General features: G+C 42.5%; 1 protein-coding gene across 1 annotated transcript in view; it reads left to right on the top strand.

The window, feature by feature from the left end:
* Window positions 1-558: 558 nt before the first annotated feature.
* The window catches only part of LOC147668214 (voltage-dependent calcium channel subunit alpha-2/delta-4-like), a 987,093-nt gene continuing 968,114 nt past the window's right edge, over window positions 559-19,537 (top strand). Inside the window, exon 1 of the mRNA XM_086948696.1 lies at window positions 559-708. Within this exon, the coding sequence (XP_086804822.1) occupies window positions 560-708 (149 nt within the window). The 5' untranslated portion in view covers window position 559. The remainder of the gene's footprint in view (window positions 709-19,537) is intronic.

The following is a 19,537-nucleotide window of genomic DNA, read 5'->3' as shown; positions in this document are numbered from 1 at the left end:
TCAAATGCACGAGCGAGTACAGAGGCTTGTGAGGGGCTTCAGCAACATGAACAGCCCCCGGGCTCTCCCCCGCTTGGATAGCTTACCCTAGGAATCAGGAGACATCTTCGAAACAAACTTTGACCACGAGGGTGGGATGAGCCAACACCCAGAAGCCATTTAAATTTACCAAAGAGACTCAGTGACCTGGATACCAAGTTTGCTTTGCCTAGCGCCTTATTGCAATTGACATGCACTTTATATATTGACACTACACTTATCAATGCCCACCTCAATGATATTCCTTCTGTTGCCCTCGAATGAATGAATTAATGAGTTGGGCTCACCTTCTTTCGGACCTTCAGCAACCGGTCTGTCACACTCAGATTTCCATACCCCGAATTCAACCTACCAGTCTGGGTGAGATGGCGCTGCCCACTTACCTGCCTTCGATGAATGACACCAGGCGGACACCCCACCTTCTTCTGTAACCCCCCATGGGAGGGGGCCACGCCGGTCTTGCGTTGGGCAGATGAATTGTCTTGCAGACTGTTGGCGCCTCAGCTGGTGGTCGCTAACCATGGATTGGCAGAGGAAGCCGTCAGGGCACCATGGCTGGTGCCAGGGGTGGCGGACGTGGAAGCTGTGGGCCTTGCTGTGGATTGTGGCGTCCAGCTGCCCGATGCCCGCGGCGGCTGCGCTGAAGCCAGGGACCCTGCCGGTGGAAACGTAAGCTCTCCGTCTATCCATAGACTTCAGGCAACCGACGCAAAAATATCCCCTTTTTAATCGTTTCGGCTTATGTTTTAATACTGCAAAAGAGACGAGCATGGCGGATAGTCATTTAGCGCTTACACAATGGTCCTTTCGCGCGAGGCGCATGGCTTGTTCGATTGCATTTATTTTATGTAGCTATGATGTTGTCACAGGCCCGTTTCTTGGCGTTAGCGTAGATTGTAATCAGATGAGAGACGCTGCTCGTCGCCAGAGACATTTTGAGGCTCGTTCCAATCCGGGGGAGGATGGGTTAATAATGAGTCCGCAACCAGAGAGGTGCCTTTATTCCATTTCACATGCAATCTCGGCAAGTTATTTTTCTGCGATTTTTCCAATTCCATTTGTTGTAGTGTACAGAAAACAGGAACATTTGGCACGGTGGGCCCCGGGGCCTGCTGTTGCAACACTCCTACGGCGCTCTGCTGCCGGCCAGGAGTTCGCTTGCTTTGTGCGCTGTGGCTGTGTCGCTGGCTGTGGGTTTATCTGTGTGCGCGTGCATGAGCATTTCATGCATGTAAGCATGTCTAGCTGGGAGAGTCTGTGAGACCGTGTGCTGCGCGCGTGTGCCTTTTAGTGTCAATCATGTCTGCATGCGATGTGTGTGTTTCTTCGATGTGGGTGATGTGCCGCCGTGTTACCGCGCGTGTGCTCTTGATGGCTGCATGACAGGAGATGCATAGGGACACACCCTGCCTTTGCTTGTAGGCGCATAGACTTATGCCACACAGGCGCTGGTATTCAAAGCGGCACCATTAATCACCGATTCGGTGCTGGCACGACCTCTACATTCGCAAGTGTTGTGGGAGCGCCACACATTCAGAAAGGGCACCCTTGTACTTGTTTAAAAGGATTTTATTGTTTTAATAGTTAACTTCAGCTGCTGGTTTCTTTCGTTTTTTTCCCCTGGGCGTCTGGTGGTGTGAATTGGTCTGTAGACTGGTATAATGAGTCTTATGGTGTCTGTTGGTTTATGGGTGTCTAGTCGTGTCCCCTAGTGTTGAATGACTTTTATTGGCCGCTGAGTCTCTGCTGGTGTCTGCCGGTGTCTGCTGGTGTGTGGGCATGTAATAGCATGAGTTCGTCTTTGACTTCTGACAGCTTGGATTGTGTTTTTTCTATGGTTGCTGGTTCCTGGCGTACTTTTTAATGTGTAACTGTTGGCCAATGTGTAACTCGGTGTATTGATCCTTTGTGTCTGAGCTGCGTTCCCGTTTCTGGGTGTCTGGTCTGTGTTGGTCTTTCATAGTATGATGATGATGTTTGCTTTTGTGTTGCTGGACAGGTTTTTTGTCTTGTGTGTGACAATGTCTCTTCATTCTTTGAGTACCTGACAGTGAATGTTGTTGTTGTGTGTTTGGCAGTGCCTGGGTGTTATATCACACCTGTTACTAGTTGTGCCTGTCGGTCCATTGGTGTGTAACTATCTTGGTGTCAGTGAGTGCTTGATGGGTGTCGTACATTTTTCATTGGTCTTTGGTTGTCTGATAGTGGCTGCACATTTTCGGTTAATTTTGTAGGTTATATTTGTCTTTGCCTCGAAATGTTGTTTGTTCATGATACATTTCTGACTTGAGGTTCACAGTTCCTCCATTAACCCTGGATCTCCACATGATGTGACCGGCCTAGCTGCGCTGTGGGTGTATTTCAGTTTGATAGACCCCACGGCTGCATAGGTGTTTGCATGTCTCTACAAAGAAAGCAGGGGCTTGGAAACATATTTATGACGTGTGCATGCTGTGCCGAGTATTACACAGTACCTGCATAATGTTTGCTGTGTAGAAAACTGCAACACAACATGTATATTTTTAATAGCTACACAAAGTTAGGAGTTAAGCAAAAAGGGGGTTCACCACTCACCCAGTCCCCCTTGTGCTGAATAGGACTGAACATGGTAATGGCACGACAAAGGCTTCGTTTTTCATCTCGCTCAATGCTGAGGGTTACTCTGATGTCGAGGAAGAGAACACGATTTGTCCAGAATCACACATTTTGGTCCCGTGAGAAAACAGTTTAGAACTAGGAATCCTAATGTTTTTTTTTTGCCAATTTAAAGTGCATATAGACTTTTTCAATATTGTTTCATGTTAGCCTCCATTATTAACATGTTATCTTCCGCTTGATGGACCATTCAAAGCTCCCATTGATAACTTTCTAATAGTGATTTTTCTTTCTTAGGCGTTCTCATCCTTTTTTTGAACTGCCTACATCTCTTCAAACATGAGATAACATTAGAAAAGGAGGCGAGTAAAGCTCCCAGATATGTTACACCAGTAAAGATGCAAAGTAAAAGCCTAGTTTGTCTTATGCTTTAAACCAACAAGGACTCAAAACATTTTACTTTGCACTTAAGTGATGTAACGGATCCGTCAACTGCATTTCCTGTCTCCCCTGATGTCACTTCCTGACTTCCTCTGATGTCACTTCCTGATTCAGGGGATGGCAGTTGTTGACAATGCAGACCAGGAAAGTGATTACAGACGAGGGGTTTGGAAAAGATGTGTTTGTGGGGGTGCATGTTCTTCTCAAACAGACACTCATTTGACAGGCCAGGCGTCACTGTACTTTTCAATCAAACCGATGAACAATCAGTCACTCTTGAGGAGATTAACCAGGCCTAATACATTGAGGCAGAAAGTTCAAACCTCCCCACCATCTGAATTTAAACATGGTCGCTAGTAGAGTTTCCAATGATGGGCTAGGAGAATTTGTTACGAGTGTAAGGAATTTGTCTGCATGTCTTAAGGTGTCACAATAGAAGTAAGTGATATAAGTCCCTGAGAGTCTGGACACATTAGCAAGTGCTTGTTAATGTATGTGGCTGTTGGTGAGTGTTCTGTGTATGTTGAAATCTTTGTCTGGTGATAGTGTCAGGTCTCTCATTTTTTGATAGTTCTTCGGAGTGAGAAATAATGAGCATATTAGATGACATCACAGCATGGAATGTCGCTGAGGTATTGAAGTCAGTTACAACACAGACAGGGTCCAGTTAAAAGTTAAAGAAAATCAACATGTAAAATAAATAGACTAACACTAAGACACCACAAAAGGAGTTTTAAGGGTTATCCAAAGTAGTGGAACCTCCCTTTAAATGTCAGGGCCTGCAAGAGGTCTCCTCTGAGATAGGATCCACCCTAAAGTTTCTAAAGCTTCAAAGCGCTGCTTTTCATTCAGTAGAACTATGAAAAAAGCTGCGTTTAGCGGGTAATTCTAAGTTGTTCCACAATGTGTGATATTTAGCCTGTTGTGGGTGAAACTGCAGCCTTACTACCAAATGTGTGATTGTCACTCATAATGAGTGAGAACTGCGATCCCTTTAGTGTTTCTTCACACATGTATAGGAGAATTCCCAGAAATCTGATGGAAGGCAGGCCTCATCTCCAAAGTTGGGAAGTTGGGATGTTTCTGAGTCTGCCTCCTCTATGCAAAGCCGGAAGACGTTACAAAAAGATGGGGCGTGGGTGGGGGAAAGGAGAAGCTAGACTTCAGTAAAATTGGAATTAAAAAATCCTGCAAGATAGCTGAGCAATTTAAGTGGATGCTAAAGTGCAGGGTTCTGCAAAGTCGGTCCTGGAGGGTTGGATCCATTCCAGATTTTTAAGATCACTACATTTATGGAGAAGTGTGGCTCACTGGTTAGAGGAGGCAGACCTGGAAGCAGAGGTCAGCCCAGGACCAGGGTTCAATTCCCGGCTCGGCGGGTCTTGAGTCCTAAAAATGTCCATGGACTTGGCAATTCTCGCTCCGGTGCCTACTCGATTCATGGGTTCACACTCTGTGACTCTGGGCAATAGCTTGCTTAATCTCCACAACGGCCCCTCGCGGCGGGATGCCTGGCTTTCACCTTGCGGATACCCTGCCGGGGTTATCTCACAGGGGAATACCAGGACGGGTTCCCTAAGCAAGCGCTTAGAAACCGCTTGGTGATTTGCGCTATATAAATTCCTGTACATTTACATCTGAATGGGAACATGCTAAAAATTCGGAATGGATCTGTGTAGTACTGTGTAGGTGGAGGAGAACAAAGTTGGCCATGTGTGTAAAGCCCCCATGATTGTGAGTGCGGTGTTCATGTCCACTTTGCCATTTGTGAAGCGATCTCCCACTGTGTGCAGCTGATGAGTTACCAGAGTACACTGTATGAGCTTCTTCAATAGGTCGGTGGGAGTCATGGATTGTTGATAAGAGCTTTGTTTGGGCAGTAGCGGCCTGTGGAGGGAGTTCCGTGGGGCGGGGGAGGACAATGGGATGGGGTTTAGTAAACACCAGAATATGAATGATCGGAGGTAAATAAACAAATAAATAAAACTAATTTCATTGTGCACTGCATCGCAAATGCGATGCAGCGCGCCACAAAAATCGTTTTATTTATTCAATTGTTTACTTACCTCCGATCATCCATATTCTGGTATTTACTACCCCCACCCTGCCCCTTCCCTGCCCTGCCTTACCGCCCCACGGAACTCCCTTCACGGGCCTGCTACTGGGGAGTACAGTAACCATCCACCCAGGTATCTTTGAAGTTTGGTCCATGCCCAGCAGGTCATAGATCGTGTTTGTATGTCTGAAGGCTCGCCTGGGAGTCACAGGGGCAGGATCGAGAACAGGGGAAGTTGGTCTACCTGTTCTTGTGTTGTTTTCAAGTAGGGGAGCCTGGCGTCTTGAGGATACCAGGTATAAGAAAAATTAAATTGCGCCACTAAATAGTATAATTGAAAATCCGGGACACCGAAAACGCCTCGGTCATATGGGAAGGCCAGTGTCTCCCATTTGATTCTGGGATGTCGGCCTGACCATATGAGGCGTGTAAGGAGACTGCGCAGGGTGTCGAAGAAGTTATGGGTTAGTGCAATCGGTATGTTTAGAAATAGGTATAAGAAGGGCAGGATTACTAACATTTTGATTTTGGCAATCCCCCCTGCAGTGGACAATGGTAATTTGATCCATCTGTCCGTCTGGATAGTGGGTTTGTCGATGGTAGGGCCATAGTTCTGATGCATCACTTCCTCCTTCTGCCTGTGTAGGATGATACCTAGGTACTTGGGGGAATCCGGACACCAATGGAGGGGGTATTCCAGATCACAGGGGATGGTAGCACGTGTGAGTGGGAAAAGTTCTGGTATGCTCCAGTTTAAAGAAGGGCCAGAAAGGTGCCCGTAGCAGATTATTTCTCATATGATGGAAGGGAGGTGCGTGGGAGGATATCGGACAAATAGTAAGATGTCATCTGCATACATTGATGCCAGGAGTGGGCCCCTATGACATCGTAGTCTTCTATGTAGGTGGCATTCCTGGAAGTGCTGGATCAGCCAGCCATGGTGATGATAAAAAGCAAGGGGGCATCCTTGGCGAGTTCCCCTGAGCACAAAAATATAAGTTCTTATTGTATGTGATGTTAGTGCTCTCTGGACGGAGGGGATTTCAGATCCTTTTTGATTTGGAGGAGAGTAGAAGTCATTTTGATGTTGAAGGGGAAGGTTGTTTCAGATCCTTGCATTTCTTCATCTACAGTCTAGTTATCTCCTGGCACCGGGTCCGTCACCTCCTGCCTGAGGCAGTTATTTTCTAAGCTAGGTATGCAGGACAGGTGTTGCTGATGCCCTTCTAGGTGATACAACTGGTCTTGAAGTTAAGGGAAACTTACAGGGGGAGGCACTGTTATTGTTTCAGTGTTAGGGTGATGTGATCAAACTGCTTCAGGTCTTTGATGAGATGTACTGAAGCATGTGGGATGCTTCTGGAGGGTGTCAAAGTGGTTTGAGGGATGCAGCTGCATAGCACATTTCCTCTGTCTTGGTAACAGAGGTCCGAGGTTTGTGCTTTCACCTCTGAAGTTGGTTTCTGGTAGATGTCTTAACCTTTTTCTATTAGGGAGAGCTGCTATCACAATGCCTTCCTTGGCTTTCTTTTTGATGTGTTCTTTGATTTTGAGATCTGCGTTGATGGTGAGTTACAGTCCAGATGCCACTGACAACTGTTTTTATACTATGGGGCAGATTTACAACATTTGGCGAATCCCTGCAAATCAGCAGGGATGCGCCAAGAAAGGTGCATCACGCAAAACTACCTGTGCGCCACCATGGATGCGCCGCATTTACAACGCGGCGCGCCGTGGTGCACGGATAGGTAGATGCGTGATGTGTCTGCCGGCGTAAGGTTGGTGCAGTGCAAGAGTGGCGTCGCGCATCGCGTCGCGGGTGCGACGCAACTCCAGCACTGTTCCAACCCGGCCTATCTCCAATATGCTGCATCACGCCTTACGTCTGCTTCAAGCAGTCACAAGGTTTTGACGCAACGGCATCAGAAAAGTGACTGAGTGAAATCTTGTAGATTTCACTGCGTCACTTTTCCGAGGCTTTCCTCTGACGGAACGCCCACACAGCGATGGAACGCCCACATAAAACCTGACGTAGGTTTCATGTGGCGCAGTGTTTTACAATGTGACGCAGCTGCCTAGATGCGTCACCTTGTAAATAAGTCGCAAAGTGGCGCATGGTTTACCACGCCGCTGTGTCACAAAAGTAACGCAACAGCGGTGTTAAAGTGTCGTAAGGGGCTTGTAAATCTGCCCCTATGAGTCTAGATAAAAGCAATGGCACACTGTGCATTGAATTTCTTGTGTGGAGTGGATCTGCACACCAGTTGTCAATTGTAAAGTTGGACTATGTGGATTTTTAAGAAGTCTTAGCGTGCTTACTAGTGTGAGGGTTTTGTGCCTAACTCCCTCCTAAGTAACAGTCTTTCAAATGTTAGCCCAGGGGAACCCCAGGCTGCTAGAAGCACAGCTGATGGGCATTCAGCCTCTATAGATTTTATGGAGTTTTAACACAATTATTCAAACTTCAAAGTTTTCCTTTAAATTTTACTCATAAACTTTAGTCATAAGAAATACGTTTGCACATGTTTCAAAAAACATTCATAATCAATGTCAAAATATAAACACATGAAAATATTAACAAAACATATTTTCAATGCATGTCAAGTAATGTAAACGGTTCATCAGTGTTTGATGGTCAAAAAATAATAATAGCCAACGTCCCAATGCATTTCGGGTTACAAACAGAACCCTTCTTCAGGGGATAAATAATATGCGGTCAAAAGTTCAATCTTCCTTGAGTACTTGGTCTCTCAAAGTGCAAATTCGACAGGATCTAAAAAACAACAACATACCAAACTCTATTGAGTTGTTTCATATGTACAATTCTATATCAAAAGAACATTCTGGAGTAAACACTGAGGAAAAAACCAAGGTACGCGCCACCAAAAGGATGACACCCGTGTGTTGTAAAACATTTGAAAAGTGTGAAATACAGAAATAACGAACCAACAAGTTCATAGAAAGAGATAAAATTAAATGTGCTTCGCTCTCGCAAGTGAAAGAACGGGACCCAAAAGTGACATAGTAAACTCATGCTCGTGAAGGAAGCACCAATAGTCTTCTAATGTTAGAGTGTCTGCCTTAAAAAGAAAAATCCGCTACAATGTGAAAATACATACACCCGTCCGAACAGCTTCACGTTCATCCGGTAGAGTATCCAACGTGAATAATCCTTTCTATCAAGAGCCTAAATAACAAGATGATGAGAACCTATTACTATTCCAGACCAACGTGTGGTAAATGCCCGTAAGAGTCTGACTTTAAAACAAGTCTTACCGCCACCTTGAAGACGGGAAAACGCGCTGCTCACTAAGGTCGCCCAGCAAGAATCTGTGTATTTGAGAAAAACTCGTGGTGAGTTCAAATCTATCGGACAAGCCGTCCTTCCCAAAAGGAACTGCTATTCCCGTGTTGAAATACTGACCTGCCTCTTCCTGCAACGGCGTCCTGAATGAATCTCTCGGAACGAGTCCGCCCTCCCGATCACGTGGTGCGGAACTCGTCCGAAGCATATTACCTTGATCGACACAAAAGAGGGACTGTGGTCACTTGACTGTGTGAATCCTCTCTAATCATGGCGGCCGTAAAGCGCCAGCATCTTAGACGTTAACAGCACAAAGTGCCTATGTATTAGAAAACCAGTTTAGAATGTACTTAAAGAATCTGGTTTTTAGCTCCGTTGCCCCAAGTGAAGTTAAAGGGATAGTAATGAAATACGCTGGAATGTAATATTATGCACATATGTATCGTGAAACAGTCTAAAAGTTCACCTGTTTCATTCTAACAAGAGCTCTTGCTATATTCCTTCGCTAAGTGCAAATGTGTCAGGGAAAAATAGTAATAAGAAATGAGTGGAAAAGAATACAAGCTGTTATGTAACACACTAAAATGAATTATAGGAGAGTTAGAAAACAGGGTAAGTTAAGAGAAAAAAGTAAAGGTGAATGCCAAGACTCAGTGTTCCCCCTTACAATCTGAAATACGTGATCATTTGCAGTTCAGAGAAAGCACAAAAGTTCATAATGATCATTTAAACCATTAGGATCAACAGTTCCTAAGAATTTTATCCAATGTGTTTCCCTTCTTGCTAGAAGTGTGTGCAAATCCAATCCTGGGGAGCGTTCTATGCGTTCTAGGACTGTGTACCTGAGTTGAGGAATTGTGTGATTGGCTTCTGCCCAGTGTCTGGCCAGTGGGGAAGTTGTAGTATGATTTCTAATTCGGCTTTTGTGCTCTATTATTCGAGTCTTTATTTTTCGACTAGTACGTCCCACGTAGACTAGTCCACAGGGACACTTAATCGCATATACAACTCCTTCCGTGTTACAATCAGCGTTGTGTCTTAGTTTGATGTTCACTCCTGAGTGTGGGTGAGTGAATTGATCACCGGTGATGACGTTCCCGCATTGTCCGCAGTTATAGCATTTCATCATACCCCTCTCTCTTTGTCTAGCTGTTCGCTTTTGAGGTTTCAAAAATTCCCTTAAGTTCTTAGTTCTGGTATGTGCAAAAAGGGGACTACCTTGAAATACTGTTGTGAAATCAGGTTCACTTTCAATGAGTTCCCAACGTTTCCTGATTATTGTCTTGATCTGTGTGGCTTGTGTGGAGTTCTTGAGAACAAATACCTCACGGTGCGTGGGTATTTTCTCTTTTGGTGTCAAGAGTTCATCACAGGTTTTTCTCGACGTGATCTGAGCAGCTTCATTGAGTATTTGGTCTGGGTACCCTCGCTCTTTGTATTGTTGCATCTGTTTGGTGATCTCTTCTTGACTTCGCACATCATCTGATGTGATCCTCTTAATTCGCATCATCTGCGAAATCGGTAAATGTTTTTTCAAACTGTACGGATGTGCGCTCGTGAACAGTAGTGCATTGTTAACATCTGTTGGCTTCCTATATACCGATGTAGATAGCCCATGGGGAGTTTTACTTATTTCAATGTCTAAGAAATGAATCTTCTGTTTTTCAATATTATGGGTAAACTGGATGCGAGGGTTCTGTTCATTTAGTTTGCCAATACTCTTTTCCAATTCATCTCTGGTGCCTGTCCAGATGACTAGAATGTCATCAATGTACCTCAGGAACACAGCTGCATGTCTTGTCCACATCATGTCTGACAGTATATGTTGATCCTCAAAACGAGCCATGTAGGTATTGGCGTATGATGGCGCTCCGGGAAAACCCATAGCTGTCCCTGTACGCTGTATGAAAAAATTGTCCTTCCACACAAAGTAATTGTTGTAAAGAGCAAAATGTAGTAGTTCTAAAAGAAAAACTGCTTTGTTGTGATCAATTTCTGACTGTAACAGTCGCCATTCTATTGCCTCTAGTCCTTCTTCGTGTGCTATTGAGGTGTATAGTGCGACTACATCAATTGTACATAGCCAGATGTCATTCAAAAAGAGATGTTTTTGTGATTCCAGTTTCAGTAAACAGTCAGTGGTGTCTTTAACATATGTCTTCCAGGATTGGACCAACGGTTGTAAATAGAAGTCAAGATAGTATCCCAGAGACTCGTGGATCGATCCGCACCCTGCTACTATGGGCCGAAAGGGTGGTTTGGTTTTGTGTTTATGCACCTTTGGTAGCATGTATAGGTTCGGAATTTTAGGTGCGGAGTTGAAAAGAAATTTCTTAGTGTTCTCATCTATGATGCCGGAGTCTAGAGCTTTTGACAAGAATTCATCCAGTAGTCTCAGTAGTTCATTTGTTGGATCTTGTTCTAAAGGAAGGTAAGTGTCTCTGTCTTGAATGTGTTCCATTACACTCTCGTTGTAAAAGTCGGTGTCAAGCACCACTAGAGCTCCTCCTTTATCTGCTGGATGAAATGTTACTGAGGAGTCTTGTCTCAGCTTATTGAGAATGCGTCGTTCCTTGGGATTCAAGTTTTGATGTTGTATTGAGCCATATTTGATTGTCTCTAAATCCTTTTTGACCAAAGACTCAAAGGTGTCAAGAGTCTTGTGCGAAATTGGTGATAAAAATTTGCTCTTTGGTCTGAATTTTTTCTGTTCCATCGTAAGTTCTTGTTGACTGGGGTTGATAGAAAAGAACCACCTTAATCTGAGTTTTCGCATGAATTTAAAAAGGGCTACCTCCGTCTCTAATGCATTGGACGTGTAGGATGGAACAAAAGAGGTTCCTTTATTGAGTACCTTAATCTCTTCCGTGGTTAACTGTCTTGATGAGATGTTGATTACCAGAGAATTTACTTCTTCACTGTTCTCTGTGGCCTTCCTTGCTCTTTTAGCACCTTTGGTTTTTCCGCGCCTTGTGTTTCGTCTTGTGGTGTCGACGTTTTGTCTGGTGGAATTTTGGTCAAGGGGCCCTCCCCTAAAAAAGGTCCACTGCTTGTTGAGGTGGTCGCTGTCGTTTCCAAATTTGGTGCTGTGAGATGTGTCACAATGGCGGGAGGTCTCTGCATCGTTAAGTCCTCGTCTTGTACTATGCTCTCTTCCGACGATGCCGCATCTGGTTTTTTAAAGACCCTCTTTTGTGCATATTTTTCGGCCCAGGTATAAACTTCGTCCAGTTTATAATCGATCGTGTCCCTACGGAACTTGCGTATCTTCCTTTCATGTACTTCCTTTGCATGCGTGCCAAGATTCTTGTTTATCTTCTCAAGTACTTGATTCCAGTTCTCTTTCTCCATCTGATTACTTATTTCATTTTTTAATTTGTTGATGTCAAACAGTAGTTCTCCTAATAGTGACGAGATCTCTTCTATTATAAGCAAAATCAAATCGAGCGAACATTTATTCAAAATTGCATTCCAGCGGGCCATAAAGGATTTATTATATTTGAAGAGCATTGGGCGTAGGGCAACCCTTAAGCCTCGAGGTATACGCTTGACTTTATGATATTCTATCAACGTGGTTGCGTGTAATCTTTGGTTCACTTCTTTTCTCATTAAGTATTCCAGTTGTTTGAGTTGCTGCGTCGTAGTTCCTGTAGATGTTCCAAATTCCCTCACTCCCTTCACTAAAGCGTAAATGGTTTCCGCTTCTTCTGGTGAGTAAACTTTTGTTTCTGCCTGATTCGTAGTCAAATTTGAAATGTCCTGCCAGGACATGATTACTCTTGGGTGCTGATCCACAAGTTGGCACTGTGGGTAAAGAATTTCTTGTGTGGAGTGGATCTGCACACCAGTTGTCAATTGTAAAGTTGGACTATGTGGATTTTTAAGAAGTCTTAGCGTGCTTACTAGTGTGAGGGTTTTGTGCCTAACTCCCTCCTAAGTAACAGTCTTTCAAATGTTAGCCCAGGGGAACCCCAGGCTGCTAGAAGCACAGCTGATGGGCATTCAGCCTCTATAGATTTTATGGAGTTTTAACACAATTATTCAAACTTCAAAGTTTTCCTTTAAATTTTACTCATAAACTTTAGTCATAAGAAATACGTTTGCACATGTTTCAAAAAACATTCATAATCAATGTCAAAATATAAACACATGAAAATATTAACAAAACATATTTTCAATGCATGTCAAGTAATGTAAACGGTTCATCAGTGTTTGATGGTCAAAAAATAATAATAGCCAACGTCCCAATGCATTTCGGGTTACAAACAGAACCCTTCTTCAGGGGATAAATAATATGCGGTCAAAAGTTCAATCTTCCTTGAGTACTTGGTCTCTCAAAGTGCAAATTCGACAGGATCTAAAAAACAACAACATACCAAACTCTATTGAGTTGTTTCATATGTACAATTCTATATCAAAAGAACATTCTGGAGTAAACACTGAGGAAAAAACCAAGGTACGCGCCACCAAAAGGATGACACCCGTGTGTTGTAAAACATTTGGAAAGTGTGAAATACAGAAATAACGAACCAACAAGTTCATAGAAAGAGATAAAATTAAATGTGCTTCGCTCTCGCAAGTGAAAGAACGGGACCCAAAAGTGACATAGTAAACTCATGCTCGTGAAGGAAGCACCAATAGTCTTCTAATGTTAGAGTGTCTGCCTTAAAAAGAAAAATCCGCTACAATGTGAAAATACATACACCCGTCCGAACAGCTTCACGTTCATCCGGTAGAGTATCCAACGTGAATAATCCTTTCTATCAAGAGCCTAAATAACAAGATGATGAGAACCTATTACTATTCCAGACCAACGTGTGGTAAATGCCCGTAAGAGTCTGACTTTAAAACAAGTCTTACCGCCACCTTGAAGACGGGAAAACGCGCTGCTCACTAAGGTCGCCCAGCAAGAATCTGTGTATTTGAGAAAAACTCGTGGTGAGTTCAAATCTATCGGACAAGCCGTCCTTCCCAAAAGGAACTGCTATTCCTTTTGGGAATAGCAGTTCCTTTTGGGAAGGACGGCATCATTGAAGCATCATGATGCAGGAATTGGAGGTAAGGTGACAGAAGATCATATATCTAATTTGGTGGGGTAAGAGGTTGATGGTAGCCATTATAGGTTGGTGTATTTTTCTTCCAAATCAGAAAAGTTGCCCTCGAAACAAACCTCAATGGAGAATTTACGGCAAACAAAACAGCACACACCAGACTGTAGACATGCATCTCTTTAGGAATGTATCAGTATATGTTTTCCACTGTTTCTGTATTCTCAGAACACTCCTTCTTAGGTCTCACCGTCTTGTTGATAATCTGTTGAGAACAATCTTGTCTATCTGCTCCCTGCTCTTGCTTCGGTGCCCAGATTGGATCGCATGTATCCTTCCACTGCTTACATCAGATCTTCCATTGCGATGCATCAGAGGGACTATTTTATGTCTCTCTACATTTCGCCGTGCTCACTCATCATTCTCCTCCTTACCTGTTCTTGTTTAAAAAATCTCTGCCACAGCCCCCGCTTGCCCCCACAGCGCCCCTTTGTCACCTCCACCAGTGTTGCGCCATTGCCGCTACTCTTTCGGTCAACAGTCATTTAAAATGGTTTTCTTTTTTTTTTTTAAGTTTGAAGTTTATTAAGGCATAAAGAAGAAAAGACAGTACATGAAGAAACAATCATAAGTTATAAAAACAAGAAATCTCTCTTACATTGTAATGGAATTGATCATAGAAATAACGTAAAATAGAACAATATGTATTAAGAAAGTCAGGAATATTGAGGGTAAGGGAAAATCATTAGAATCATATATCGTAGAAGTGACAAAAAGAAATCATAGTTTGTATCAATAAACTTACATATACTAAGATAAAACAATCACGGTGGTTTTTGTACTTCGACATTACGCAATGGAGAATTGGGAGATGGTCTGGAAATCCTGGATAGATATTCGGTAAGGGGGAGCCATAGAAGGTCACGTTTAATTGCTAGGGAAATAGGGGAGACAAAATTGGTGTCTAGACGATGGTTAAAACACACTGCGTTCCACCATGCAGAGAAGGAAACATCTTTAGCCCGTTTCCAATGCGATGTAATATGATGAAAAGCAATGGCTATCAGGAGATCGAGTAGTTTGTGTTTATGGTGGGGTCCAGAAAGATCAGGGGAAAGGGAACCTAGAAAAATGTGAAGGATTGAAAAGAGGAGAGTGATGTTGAAAATTCTATGAATTTGGGACCAAACTAAATGCCAGAAATGGAGAATGGGAGGGCAGTCAAAGAGCATGTGTTTCAAATCAGCTATAGGACAAGGACAGGACCAACAAGTGGAAGGAGTGTCTAAGGAGAAAGAAGACAGAATTAAGGGAGTATATAATGTACGATTATAAATAAAAAATAAGGTTTGGGTAGTATTGGCAGCTCTAGATGTACTATGAATTTTAGACCAAATTTTATCCCAAAGAATAGGGGGCCAGTTTTGAGACAAGTCTTCCTCCCAAGCCAACTCAACCTTAGATTTAGTACGTTCAGTTGATGATTGTAGAGCGTTATATAGAAAAGAAGCAGAGGGGGATTGGTCAAGGGCATTAGAGATGGAAAGGTGAGGTACAGGAATAGAGTTGGTAGCAGGGAGGGAGGAAAGATATTGGACAAGGGAGGGGATCAGCGATAAATATTGTTTACGAGAAGAGGAAGGCAATGAAAATTGGTTTTGAAGGAGGTGGAAAGGGAGAGGACAAGTATCAGAAATAAGTTGAGAAATCCATTTTAAACCACGTGAATGCCAAGATTTCCAATAGAGTGAGCGATTGCGAATTTTAAGGTGTTTATTATGCCAAATAGGTTGGGTATGAATAGAAGAAGCAGAAGGGTAGGAGGATAGCAAGTAAGGCTGAAGAAGAGAACGTGTGCGAGAAATGATAGGAGATCGAAGAGAGGAGACATTAGAGGAAAATGAAAGAACTTCATTGAAGTCATAGGGATGGAGGAAGGATGATTCTAGTGTCAGCCAGAGTGGAGGGTAATACGGAAGATCTGAAGAGAGCCAACGTAAGGCTTGTTTTAAGGAAAAGGCAGTATGATATGATTTAAAATTGGGAAATTTGACCCCACCCAAAGATTTATCCTTCTTTAAAACAGAAAGGGCTATTCGAGATTTTTTACCTTTCCATAAAAACTTCAACAGAATAGAATCTATTGACTTGAAGTAATGATTAGGGATGTGAATAGGAGTCATAGAAATAGTGTAGAGGACCAAAGGAGCTAGCATCATTTTTATGGAATCCAAGCGTCCCCACCAAGAAAGAAAGAGAGGGTTCCAACGATTGATAGAAGTAGTGATCTTAGTAGAGAGAGATTCGAGATTAAATTTGAGGGTATCAGAGAGACGAGGGGCGAACCAGACACCTAAATATTTAATCTTAGAGGGTTGCCAGGAAAAGCCAGAGGTGTCAAATAGATGTTTGAGGCATAACGGATTCAGGGGGAGGATTTCACATTTGTCCGTATTAAGTTTATATCCAGATACATTAGAGAAAGCAGAAACTTGATTAAGGAAGGAAGGTAAAGTTGTTTGAGGATCTGAACAGTAAAATAAAATATCATCAGCGTAGACCGATAACTTAACTTGTTGTTGGGGACCATATTGAAAACCGGAAATAGTCTCATCACGTCTAATTTTAGTTAAAAAGGGTTCTAAAGCTAGAATAAACAGAAGAGGAGATAGAGGACATCCTTGACGGACTCCTCTGCGAAGGGGAAAATAATCGGAAGTGATACCGTTAGCAAAAATGGAGGCATGGGGGCTGGAGTAAAGTAAAGAAATAAGAGAAATGAATTTGGGTGGAAAACCAAACCAACGAAGAGCTTGAAACATAAAATCCCAGCCTATTCTATCAAAAGCCTTTTCGGCATCGAGAGAAATGGCAGCTAATGGAGAGGCAAGAGAGGCGGCTCTACTTAAAATGTTAAAGAAAACACGAGAATTATCTGATGACAAGCGACCCTTAACGAATCCGGATTGCTCCGGACCGATAAGGTCTGGTAGCAGAGGGTCTAATCTAAGGGCTATAATTTTGGCGAAAATTTTATAGTCAGTATTTACCAGGGAAATTGGGCGATAATTTTTACATAAAGTATGATCTTTATCTGGTTTGGGTATAAGACAAATTAATGCTTCTTGAAAAGTTCCCTGAGAAGAGCCAGATTGGACAAAAGACTGAAACAGTGATAAAAGCCTAGGGAGGAGAAGAGAGGAGAAGTGATTGTAAAACTCAATAGTAAAACCGTCTGGTCCTGGGGCTTTTCCTCTACGGAGGATTGAAACAGCATGTGAAATTTCAGAGAGGGAAATGTCTAAATTTAATGATTGAAAATCAACATGAGAAGAGTGAGGGGAAGGGATATTCTGGAAATAGGATAGAAGGTCATCAGGATCAGGGCTAGACTCAGGAGTGTATAAAGTTTGGTAGAAAGAGACAAATTGAGCTAATATGTCTTTGTCTTTGAACAAAGAAACACCAGCTGGATCTAGTAAAGACTCAATCTTTGTTTTTTCTTTGCGTATTTTAAGGTAATTAGCTAGAAGTTTGCCCATTTTGTTTTGGCCTCCATAATAGCGGGAGTTACATTTAAGGAGAGAATTTGATGCCGCATTAGTAGTAAACTTATTAAACTCAATTTTGGCAGAAATAAGTTCGCGAAGTGAAGATTCAGAGGTAGAATTATAATATGTATATTCTAGTTTTTTAATTTTATCCAAAAGTTGAGTTGACTTGGTAATCGACTGTTTTTTCTTTTGAGAAACAAAATTGATGATAAAACCTCTAGCAGCTGCCTTGAAAGAGTCCCATACCGTGACAAAGGAAGACTCAGGGAGGTGGTTTAGTGCAAAGAACTCAGAGGTAAAAGCTATAAATTTAGTGGAGAAAATGGGGTCTAGGAGTAAAGAATTATTAAATCTCCAGCGTCCCGAATGAGGGGAGAAGGGAATAAGGTCGATATCGACAAAAACGGGGGCATGGTCTGAGATTAAAATGGAGCCAATATCGGAATGAGTGGCTAGTTGTGCTAGGGATTTGCTGAGGAAAAGGTAATCAATACGAGATTGAGAGTGATGGGTGGGGGAATAGAACGTGTATTCCTTAAGGTCAGGGTTACATAGTCTCCATATGTCAACTAGAGCATAGTTTTGAATTGAAGTAATAAATTGGGAATGCATCTTGGAGGGGATAAACTTAACTTTGGAGTTCCTGTCAAGAAAGGGGTCCAGAACTTGATTGCAATCACCACCAAAAATAACATATTGTTCATCAAGTGTAACCAATTTGTCAGAAATAGCAGGCCAAAATAACTTATCAACACCTGTAGGAGCATAAACATTAAAGATAACGATAGGGATTTTATCAATGAGGAGATTAGTAATAACCCAACGGCCATTATCATCATTTTCATGAGATACAACTGAAACATTTAACTTTTTATGACATAAAATAACAGTACCATTTTTCTTACCTAAAGCAGGAGAGTGAAAAACATGTCCCACCCAGCGACGTTTAAGTTTGGTAGCTTCCTTGTCCAAAAGATGGGATTCTTGTAGGAGAGCTACATCGGCTTAAGCCGTGCTAAGTGAGTTAGGACACGTTGACGTTTAATGGGGTTATTTAACCCCTTAACATTCCAAGTAACTACTCGGAATTTGTAACTTCAGTAAAATGATATGAAATAAGATACATTAAGAGATGAGTATGGAAAGTAAGAGAATCGCAATGAAAATGTGAAAAACAGTAAATGTAAGAGAAAGAGATCAGAAGAGAATGGAGATAGTATAGTAAAGAAAGAAAAAAGAAAGAATTGAATAAGGGAAGAGAAAAAGAGAACAATAGAAAAAATAGAGCAAAGTGTAAAGAAAGGAGTAACATCTCAACTAATAGAGAACAAGTCAAAGAGAACTGAGGGATGACGACGTCAGAAGAGGACGACATCAACAACGGAGACTCACATCGTCGAACACCTGAGGAACCAGCGAAGGAACAAAATGAAGGGAAATACGGATACACCGGGATGAAGAGACACGAGGTTAGGATCTGTAAAAAGATAAAAATTAGAAGAAACATTAGAGATACATACGGTAAGTAAGATAAGAAGAGAGCACGAGAACAATTGCACAACAGAGGTAGGATAAACATAGGCAGGAGGCATTCATTCATATACAGGAATTAGAAACAAGAAACGGCAGGAAAACATAGAGGTAGACAAATGAGAAAACATGGTAAAACAAAGATGGTTAAACAGGTCTTGCAGTGTCCATGTTTACGGTTTCGTGACGACGAAGGAACTCTTCAAGGACGAGTGGGTCTTCAAAAGTAGTTGTTCTTTCCTTGTAGGTCACCTTGAAGAGGCATGGATGTAGCAGTCCATATCGGGCGCCAAGGGCTCTCAAACGTGGTCTTAAATCAAGGAACTGCTTTCGACGATCAGCTGTGACTTTAGCAACGTCTTGAGAAAGGTATAGCCTATGACCTTCCCATATAATTTGTTTTTTAGTCTTTGCTGCTGATAGCACTTGAAGAAGATCAGTATACTGGAGGAACAGCATGATGACTCCGCGGGGCTTAGTGGAGACTTTCGGACCAAGTCTGTGCGCACGTTGGATATTAAGAGAGGTGGAAGGAGGAAGATCCAAAATTTTTGGCAAAAATGTTTGGAAGAAAGCTGTTGGATTGGATCCCTCTGTAAGTTCCGGAAGATTATAAAGGCGAAGGTTATTCCTCCGGTTGCGATTTTCCAACTCTTCCGACTGTCGCTTCAAGAGAAGGATATCCTTTTCTAAGAGTGTAATTTTTGCGCAGGAAGATTGAAGAGTTTCTGTAGATTGTTCCACCAATAGAACCCTCGACTCCAAAGTAGACCATTTATCATGAAGAAATTGTAAGGTTTTAGTTGTTTCAGCCATGAAAGGTTTGAGTGCACAAAGCTCCTCCAGAATAAGATCCATTGACGCAGAGTGCGCTGAAGAATCTGGAGAGGGAGGGTCTTTTTTCTGACGTTTCGTTGAAACAGGTTGTTTCATTCTTTGAGTACCTGACAGTGAATGTTGTTGTTGTGTG

This window comes from Lissotriton vulgaris, unplaced genomic scaffold (assembly GCF_964263255.1).
Source record: "Lissotriton vulgaris unplaced genomic scaffold, aLisVul1.2 SCAFFOLD_214, whole genome shotgun sequence".
Lineage (NCBI taxonomy): Eukaryota > Metazoa > Chordata > Amphibia > Caudata > Salamandridae > Lissotriton > Lissotriton vulgaris.
The sequence above is the reverse complement of the archived record's forward strand: the minus strand, read 5'-3'. Positions and strand labels throughout refer to the sequence as shown.